The sequence below is a fragment of the Xenopus tropicalis genome, chromosome 8 (assembly GCF_000004195.4).
Source record: "Xenopus tropicalis strain Nigerian chromosome 8, UCB_Xtro_10.0, whole genome shotgun sequence".
Lineage (NCBI taxonomy): Eukaryota > Metazoa > Chordata > Amphibia > Anura > Pipidae > Xenopus > Xenopus tropicalis.
The window spans coordinates 64,092,851-64,102,780 of NC_030684.2; the positions used below are offsets into that span (position 1 = coordinate 64,092,851).

Here is a 9,930-nt window from a genome sequence, read left to right on the forward strand (position 1 = left end):
GCACTAAACATTACATATAATAACATAATCTATTTTAGATTTTTTTATGTCTCATTTAGCAGTCGTGTTTAATTTAATTGACTTGTGTGTCAGCTTAGTGGTTAAAGATGGCGGTAATGATAATATAAATCATTATCCTGATAATTAAAATATTATTTCTCTTTGAGCATTTAACTTATTACATGTATGATTTCGGATATTCATATTACTGATGGCACCAGTAGGTGGCGCCAAGCCTCTGCCTAAAGAAATACTGTAAAACCGCCAATATAGGAATAAAGTGCTCTATTAAAGCTTGTGGCCAGATGCTCCCACGATGTGACCCTGTTATTTTTATCTTCATATCACTTTTTAAATAAAGATACGGCATTTAAAGTATAATCAGTTAACGCTAAGCAAGTTTGTACACTATCTATATGTTAATTTAGATTTTATTAAAAGCCATTCAATGCCTGACAGCTTCATTGTGTCTGAGGCTGCTGTAGTCTCTGATACACTGTCTACATATTTAGACATACAATAGCCAGATGCTTTGAAACACTCAAAGCTGATGCCAGAAAGTAATAATTATACATTTATAATGTAACAATACATATGCATTTTGATTTTTCACTGATCTGGTGCTTTTTCTTTAAAAAATAACTTGTCACTCTAGTTTACTATAGCAGCTCCAAGGTTCAGCATCTTTGAAGAGCCAACTATTGCTGTATTAGACATTTTTACTATACATTCAGTAAAATTACCAAACACAATATAATGTATTATAGACATGGATATCAGTGTTAAAATAATATGCACCAAAGCAGAAGTTTTACCCAGAAAGTCCTTTTGCACTTAGAAATATAGTCAAGTGATACATTAATTCTATAGCTTCTTTTTTCTAAGTGCATTTCTTTCAAGAAATTTTATAAAGCAGAATAAGCCAAAATAATCAGCCTAATAAAAATAATTAATTATCCTTATGTAAGAAATGTAAGGGTTACTTTGTATTACTTTATTGAGAAAAGATCTATCATAATTAAATGAGAAGAGGAAGAATACTTCTTTTACATGTGCAACTCATCAAAAATATAGCTGTGTGGATACTGAGTATCTCAAGTGAGAGGTTTAATGCTGTGTTACGGCCTCTCTTTAATATATTGAGAGTGGCCTGGAATGCAGAGAAATATTAGCTGTGCTGATCATCTCTGCCCATGTGGCTTTGCATCTCTAAGGTCCAAGTAAATTATTAAATGGATTGTATGCAATTAATAGATGTACCAAAATTGTTCCTGTAAGTGCTTTGTGCTGAACTTCAGTTAGAATTGCCCAAAATACAGATATGTATGCATAAACTCTACTGAGCAGTGGAGACACAACAGGTTCCTTGCAATGCCCTTGATCATGACACTTGATACAGGGCTTTGTCCAAAGCATAAATGGACAAATTTGCACATACTCAGTAACCCATAGCAACCAATCAGTGACTGACTTCTTTAAGCCAGCTGCAGGTTGAACAATGAATTAAAAACTTGCTTGTTTGCCATAGTTACTGCCCAGGTGCAATTTGCCCAGTGTTTATAAATGAGCCTGGCAAGCACCTCTAATCACAGATTTACAGTTTAGTTGAAGAAAATCAGATAATTTTACAGATACCCTATACTCAATTCATACAATTGTCTGATTGCTTGCAAAAAAGACTTCCACCGTAAATAAAATTGTTTTTTTTTACAACAATTACCTTGTTTTTTTCCTGGTTATAGTATGTAAAAAAACTGCTTGAATTTCAGTCTCCTGGTGGGAAGCAATTCCAAGACCGCATCAAAATTATACATGGTACCTTAGACATGGACCCAAAAGTGCAATACAAGATCCTGCTGTTTTGCCTATAAACCAACAGTAACTTGAAGGGCCTGAGTGTCATTCATTGTTAAAAGTACCAAAAGTACTAGCATGCTGGTAGCATGTTCTAGCTACAGACTGTGCCCCATGGAACAGAACTCTGGGAACTTTATCTCATTGAAACTAGAACTATTGCCCACAGGGGCGCTGATGCTATGAGATGAGTTGAGAGACTCGCCTCAGGCAGCAGCACCCCCAAAATTACCTTTAGGAGCCGAATTTCTGTTTTTAAACCTAATATTTGTCTCAGCTATTGCAGTAGCAATGCAGCCCCCCCTGTAGCCCCTCTGGCACAAGTAAAGGTAAGCACTAAGGGCGAGGGTTGGCAGGATTGCAAGGGCCACCTCAGGGCAGCTCCTGAGCCAGAAACACTTCTGACTGCCCATAGTGGGGGCAGTAACTAAAAACATTTAGATATTTATTGATAATACTACCTTGGCTTATCTAAATTCCATCATACTAGGACCATTTGACTACAACATCTATTATAATCCAAGTAAATCTCACCAGAATGTGTATGCACTCTCCCATAATCTAAAGGGACTCCCACTGTATGATAGAAAAAGGAGATAGAAGGGGCTGCCATACCTCCATTATGGGCCCAAGAGAATCCCAATTTCCTTGCTATACCTATGTTAGTGTGCTAATGTGCTGTGTCTGAATGTATTCACTAAAGCAGGGGTGTTTCTTGCTCTGGAGTTGGGGCGTTTCTGCCCTGAGGCAGCTTCTGCCATGCCACACCCCCTTGCATCCCAGCATTTACCTTGTCTAGTGCTCTCTGCACTAGCAGAGCCAAATTTCCACTTTAAAAAACATAAGTTTAGTTCTTTAAGTTACCAGGAGTGTCTTTTTGCCACCCCTGGTAACTTTGGGAGCGAGTTTCTCAACTCATGGCAGCAGTACCCCTGCATTAGAGGAATGGAAGCCTTTGCAGTAACTGATGAACTTACTCAGGAAGGGACAGTGACTCACATATCACCTTGGGCCGGGGTGTTGCTCTTTCATTAGGAATGCCTGGATGAGAGGGAAAGTCCAGGTCTTCTGGTACTTCTAGGCTGCAGTATAAAACCTCTGGTGGAGTTAGAGATGGATCAGGCTAAATCTAAGCCTCTCCAATGTAAATGGCTCAAATGGTGCATCTTTTTTACACCTCAATTAACCAACTTAAGTTAATGTTGCAGCCATAGCTTGGTGATTAATAACCTCAGTGACCCTTACATTAATCTTCCACCTAGCAAAAAAGAAGTGAAGAAGCTGAAAACTGGGGTGTGACAGTCCCTACAGCTGTTAAACTTTTGAGAGCCTGGAAGAAATACCTGCTGACACAGAAAATAACTTGTTGAAACAACTAAGGAACCAGAGGAACATAAGAATATACCTCCACTGTTGTTAAAGAGGCAGTGGAAGAGCTGGTTCTCTGTGCTCAGGCAACCTAAGCCTGGTCAAAGTGTTAGGAGGTGTAATTATTGTTGTGTATTTATTATTTCTTAGAGACAGTTTTCTAAAAATAGGTAGATACTATACAACCCGTTGATACACAGTATGGGACTATGAAACCTCAAAAATGACACAAAAAAACAATAACATTTGTACAGACAAAATTAAAACTACTTAGTGCTTTTTAGTAATTTACTTGCCTTTTTAAAGTGATACTGACATGTTCCTATGAAAATCCATAGGAATGTGTCAGTATTGTTTAGAATGTTTAGGGCCAAAAGTCCCCCAAAGTTGTCCCTGGCCTAGAGATTCTTACCAAGCCTGACACTCCAACATGGCTTAAGGCTACTGTATAACTGTAGTAATAAGTCAAATCAACTGGACTTGCTGTGTTTTTCTTGAAGACGTTTCACCAGTCATCCAACTGGTTTCTCAATTCAGAATAACTTGTACAAAGATCTTCCTGGAGTAAATACCCTGGAATGTTGCTCCAATCAGCATAATCTGTTTATCATAACCAGCATAGGATCAGGGATTGCATGAAAGTGAGGTGTTGATTGGAGCTTTGAGGTGTTATTTAACCTTCCAGGTGTTTCATATGGGCTGGCTAAAGGCCTCACTCCAATAGGAAAAAAAACAAAATCTTTTTTAAGGTATGGGAGTTTTATTGATTAGATAAAAATCAAATTTACATGTGTTACAGGATATATCATTTTAAAATATTCTGTAATTTAAATAGTAACCTTGTTATAGCCCTTAGAGACACTGGTGCCATTCTGCCTGCTGAACCTAACCCCTCTCAGTATTGGAGCTCCACTGTCTACTGTGTTTCCTGTCCATACCTTATCTACTTCTTCACACTTACAGCCAAGAAAGATGATCAGACAAAGGGATAAAACAGAATCCTTTTTCTGAGGGGAAGAGTGAGGGAAGTCAATAGATAAGTTAGGAAGTATGTTCAAAGGCGGTTTTGAGTGACTGTGTCGTTTTTGAGAGACTCAGGAAGAGGAAGCAATGGCAGAATGAGTTCTGAAGCCCATTGAGTTTTAAACCACACAATAAAAGTGTGCAACCCCATGAGTTAGGGCACCCTAGAGGTGTACAGTAAGTAACGCTATTACACTTGATCTTTGTCAAATGGCTGGGTTTTGGGGTAATGATATAATAGTTGCAAACTGTTTATATGTTTATGAGGATTGTGTGCAAAAAAAGAAGATGGCCACAGCAGGCCTTTTCACCTGGATGAATTAAAGCCATCTCAAACTCAACTTCAAAAAAAACTGAGCTGATCAACTTTCCACCTAAACCTGGTTCTTCTCCCTCCTTTAACATTGCTACTGATGGCCCATTATCAACTCAGCATCTTGTCTCGGGGTAGTCTTTAAATCCTCATTCTCTGATCATATTAACACTAATGGGGAAACCTGTCTCTTGGCAATGTTGCCAAAATTTGTCTCTTTATTTTGCTAGCAACTTTTCTTTTGCTAAGATGCTCATGCATGCTCTCATCCTATTCCACTCAGACTACTGCAACTTGCTCCTATAACTCAAAGAGTAACTTTTAAACACCTTCTCATAACCTTCAAAGTCCTTCATTACTCTGCACCTCATTACATCCTCTTCTCGTGAGTCTCCATACATTCCTGGCCAGCTCCTATGTTTTGGAATGGTTTTGCTGCTCCTTGACTTTCTGCAGAGAGAGTCTTCCCTCATCCTCTTAGAAAATAAATTAAAATACCTCTTGGAGCACTAGCATAATACCTGACCCAGTTCTGGCACTGTAACGACAACCACTATAGACTGCAGCACTTAAAATATTTATTTTTGTGTCTGTAAGTTACCCACCCACTTAGAACATAGTGGGTGTCTTTTTAACACAATGTTTAGTGTAACTGTACTTTGTATTTATTGTGTTGGGTTGAAAACCCCAACATACTGTTCTTCCACTTTGGCTTATTCTTATTCTTAGCGCCCCCCATTTTCTAAAAGCTACTCCTCCTACAGTTTTAGGGGTACAACACGCAAACTCCTCACACTTCTTCGCCCTATAGCAGAGCAGGTTGCTTGCGCTTTTCTAAGCGATCCGACCCCCCGTCTTTTTGTGGCGCCGCTCCGAACACCCCAATTTTCCCATTGACTTTGACAGGGAGAATTTCAAACTGCTGCCGCACTTACAGCTTTGAAGCTACACCACCCAAACTTGAGTAACATAACAATTGGGTCACCCCGAATGAAACAGCAACATTTGTTGGATGGACCCAAAGTAGGAGTGGCCAACAACAGCCAATCAAATTTCATCCATTGACTTTAATGGGGAAATTGAAACTGCTGCCAAACTTACAGCTTTGAGGCTACACTCCCCAAACTTGAATCACATAGTCATGGGGACAGCCTGAATGAAAATATGATGAATGTTGGATGCCCAAAAGTGGGCGGAGCTGTGAACAGCCAATCAGATTTTACCTATTGACTTAACGGAAATCCAACCTGCTGCCATTCTCACAGTAATAATGCCGGGGTCCCCCAACTTTGCACAGTTAGGCACCAGGTAACTGCGGTTCAAGGTTAGAAAAAGTGGGCGGAGCCACTAACAGCCAATCAGTTTTTACATAATGACTTTCAATGGGGAAATTCAACTTGCTGCCATTCTCACAGTATTGACCCCAGGGTCCACAAACTTTTCACAGTTGGTCACAAGGGGACTGCAGTTTTAGTTTTGAAAAAGTGGGCGGAGCCACCAACAGCCAATCAGATTTTACTTATTGAATTTTATTGGTTTGATGCCAGGGTTACCCTGCACGTACTTTGCACGGTCAGTCACTGGGTGACTACATATCAAGGTTAGAAAAAGTGGGCGGGGCCGCCAAAAACCAATCATATTTCTTTCATTGTTTTCAGTGGGGAAATTTTAACTGCTGCCATTCTCACATGTTTAATGTCAGGGTCCCAAAACTTTGCACAGTTTGTCACTGGGTGACTATGTTTCAAGTTTAGAAAAGTGGGCAGGGCCAACAACAGCCAATCAGATTTCACCTATAGACTTCTTATGTTTAAATTTAAATTGCTGCCATTCTTTAAATATTAATACTAAGGTTCCCAAACTTTGCAGAGCTAGTCACCAGGTAACTGCGGTTCAGTGGTAGAAAAAGTGGGTGGAGCCACCAACAGCCAATCAGATTTTAACTATTGATTTTCAATGGGGAAATTCAACCTTCTCACAGACTTCTCTCAGACTTCACCTATTGAATTTTTTTGGTTTAAATTTAAATTGCATCCTTTCTCACACTATTTATGTCAGGGTTCCCAAAGCCTGAGCCACCGACCGCCAATCAGATGTCACTCATTGACTTTAGTGGGGAAATTTAAATTGCTGCTATTCAGACATTATTAAAACCAGGGTCCCCAAACTTTTCACAGTGGTTTTTACTGTATAACTGTGGTCAAAGGTTAGAAAAAGTTGGTGAAGCCAACAACAGATCAGATTTCACGTTTTTCAACCCAACATGAAGTTTGTTCTCAAACTTCCCTTTCTAGTTTGAATTTAATATTGTAATGACCCCTGCTTGTTCTTTTAAGTTATTGTTCTACTGTACAGTAGTACACCAGTAGTGCTATATAAATAAAAAATACCTACATGAATTAAACACTAAATAAAATCTAGTGTTTATAGAGAACACTAGACACAATATTTTTTTGTATAATATAGATATAATAAACCTAATGACCTAATGTCTAATTTTGAAAGTTCTATATTACAAACTTAAAATACAGAGAACATTTTATAGTACAATTTCATCTAATGCTGCAAATACATTCTGATTTTTTACTCTCCTTATATAATTACAGATTGTAATGTAACATTATTTGCCAGTTTATCCTTCAGGATTGCTTGATGAATATGATTTCCAATTTAGACTTTACACTTTATTTCCCATGTTCTTTTCTTCTGTTATTGTATTTATCGACATTTCCAGTAATTAGATGTTGTCTTTGGCAATGTATCTGTTCTTTTTGCCATCTAAAGTGGAGATATGTAGAACAGGAGTGGCAAACTCTGAACTGATCTTACTAGAGGAACTTCGCAAACAATGTAGAAGAGCTTCTCTTGCCTTAGCATGGTCCAGGTTTTGTTCCTGTGAAATCTGCTTACTGATTTGATTTACATTGTTTATTAAAAATCCAGAAAACATCACAGTATATAGAGAACTATCAACCATTGGATTTTCTTCAAGGAACTGTTTGTAGACCTCCTGTATCTTGCTCTCCATGTAGCCATTAAGGAGAGAGTTAGAAAATGGAGCGCTTTGTAGAGTGATGCTCTTTTCTTTACTTTCTTCATTTTGCACTGTGCTTATTATAGACTTCTTTTTTAAAATCTCAAGGGATGTTGTAGAGCCAGAGGCAATATCTTTAGAAAGTAAAACAGGACCATCTGAATATTCAGTGTCAAGGTCCAAAATACAACCTGAATCCATTTTGTTGAGGAAATGGTCTCCTCCAATGTGCAGATCAGGGTAGTTTTTATAAATGCTTCCATACATGCTTGACCATGAGGTATATAAGTCCAGATGGTTTGAACTTCTCTGATCAGACCCCGGAATACTCATTGATTGTGAAGCATCACCAGTAAGATCACCATATAGCTGTGGGGAGAGCTGTTCAGCAGACCTAAAATTATGATTGTCTTGTACAAAGTTCAGCACCTCTCTACTTGCCTTTGGCACTTTTGAAGTTCTTCTTTTTGATAGACTCCCATACGAATTTTCAAAGTGACCCACCAGCGACCTATTATATTCATGTCCTTTTTTTGCTTCTTGATACATAATTGTACTGATAAAGGCTTCGGCCAACATTCTGATGGCAGAATATTTTGCTCTCTGTCAAGATAAATATGATTTAGATACAGTGTGAAGTATTTCAACAATAATTCTCTACTTCCATAAGTACAAGCAACATGTGTTTGAAGGTGGTGTTAGTAAGCTATTCCATGAATATGCTCCAAAGTCTTACTTTCTAAAATTTAAACTTTCAAAATTAAATTATAAGGGCTGTAAGATACATATGTTACAGTCAATACCCTAGTGGCAAAATCCCTTTTGTATAGCCAGGGACAGAACTAGGGGTTGAGGCAGAGTAGGCGGATGCCTGGGATGGAAACGGCTGGGGGCACAGCTTGGAGGAGGTAGCAAGCTAAACATTGGAACAGGGCATGGTTGGGCAGTTAGTGTGAAAGTGTGGAGTTGCAAGCAATCAGCAGTTGTGGTGGTCCATTAGGCCATGAGGAGGGTGGCTTTTGAGCCAGCAGCAGTGTGAGGGCAGGATAGTGGACACTAGACCTTAGAGCTTGGCCCAGCACTGTGTATAGCTGTATAGCTGTCTAATGTCATGTACTGTACAAATAATATTCACTCTGGCCTGTAGGCTGCATTATAGACTATAAATCAGAGTTAGTTTACCTATTTTGGGAAAAAGCCATGGACCAGATCAGTAACTGAATATAATATTCTGTGATTACGAGTGTAGCAAGTCTCCTGAATTACTCAATGCCTACCTTTTACAAAGAGTCCCAGCTATGAAATCTTTACTTCCCCAAATATCATGTGCTCTAGTATTCTAACTTTTGTTGCTCTTTCTTAAATAGGAACTGATGTTCCCCATTCTTTGCTTCGTTGGACTCACAAACATACCATACTTAGGAGTCACATTTTAAACCAAGTAATTCTGCCTTCAGAAGTTCTGTCTTATTATGAGACCACCTTTCTTGATAAAATTGATATGAGAAAAAAGGCAGGAATGCACCAATAATGCATAAATGTTGACCATACTACAGTAACACAATGCAACTTGTCAGATTATGTGAGACATATTTTGTTATATATAATAATCTTCTAGCTAGAATAATAATATTCTAGCATCTAATCTAATATGTAACATGGTGTTGGTTAGAAAATGTTAACAAAAATCAACAAATTATACTACACTCACAGGTTTTAGCTTTAAAAAAAATGAAATTAGTAACACCTGAGAAAGGTCACTTTATGTGACTGAATAAAAAGTACCTTCTTTTTTATGCTAATACCTGTGAGTGACGTTTATTTTGCTTAAGGGCTTCAGCTAAATTCTGCAGGTTTAATTCAGTAACAGCTAGGGGCAGGAGAGCCCAAAGATTCCTTGCTTTCCCTTTAAATACATGTGCAGCGACAAGAGAGTGTGGGGCCCCTAAGCACTCACCCCTGTTTGCACCTATCTAATGACCATTCTATACGAGAGAGGTTTCTTTAGTTGAGTAAAATAAGAAAAATGTAACGTGAATCCAAGAGCAGACACAATTGAACCCCAGTTTATACTTTATGCAAGTAGTCAGAAGATTGGAGGCAGTTTATATGTAAGCTTAGACTTATTATTATTATTTTAGATTTATGTTTAGATGTATTATTTTCAGAGAATTAAGAATAAAGAAATATAATCCTTACCTTATATTTGGATTACTGCAGGTTAATGCATGTGGAATGCATCATGTGCGGTTTACTGATTGTTCTGTCTGTGCGCAGATACTCATTGCTTCCTGCAAAGTGGAAAATCATGCTGAACTGTTCCTTTTTTATGAAGAAA

At 38.3% G+C, this 9,930-nt stretch overlaps 1 protein-coding gene across 1 annotated transcript; it reads right to left on the bottom strand.

Moving 5' to 3' along the window:
• Positions 1 to 6,781: 6,781 nt before the first annotated feature.
• On the bottom strand, positions 6,782 to 9,930 carry LOC100492034 (protein CXorf21 homolog). Its single transcript, XM_012968952.2, has 2 exons — positions 9,792 to 9,930; positions 6,782 to 8,195 (listed from the first exon to the last, which is right to left on the bottom strand). Exon 2 carries the CDS (start codon positions 8,169 to 8,171, stop codon positions 7,296 to 7,298), a length of 876 nt encoding a protein of 291 aa, XP_012824406.1. The 5' UTR covers positions 8,172 to 8,195; positions 9,792 to 9,930; the 3' UTR covers positions 6,782 to 7,295.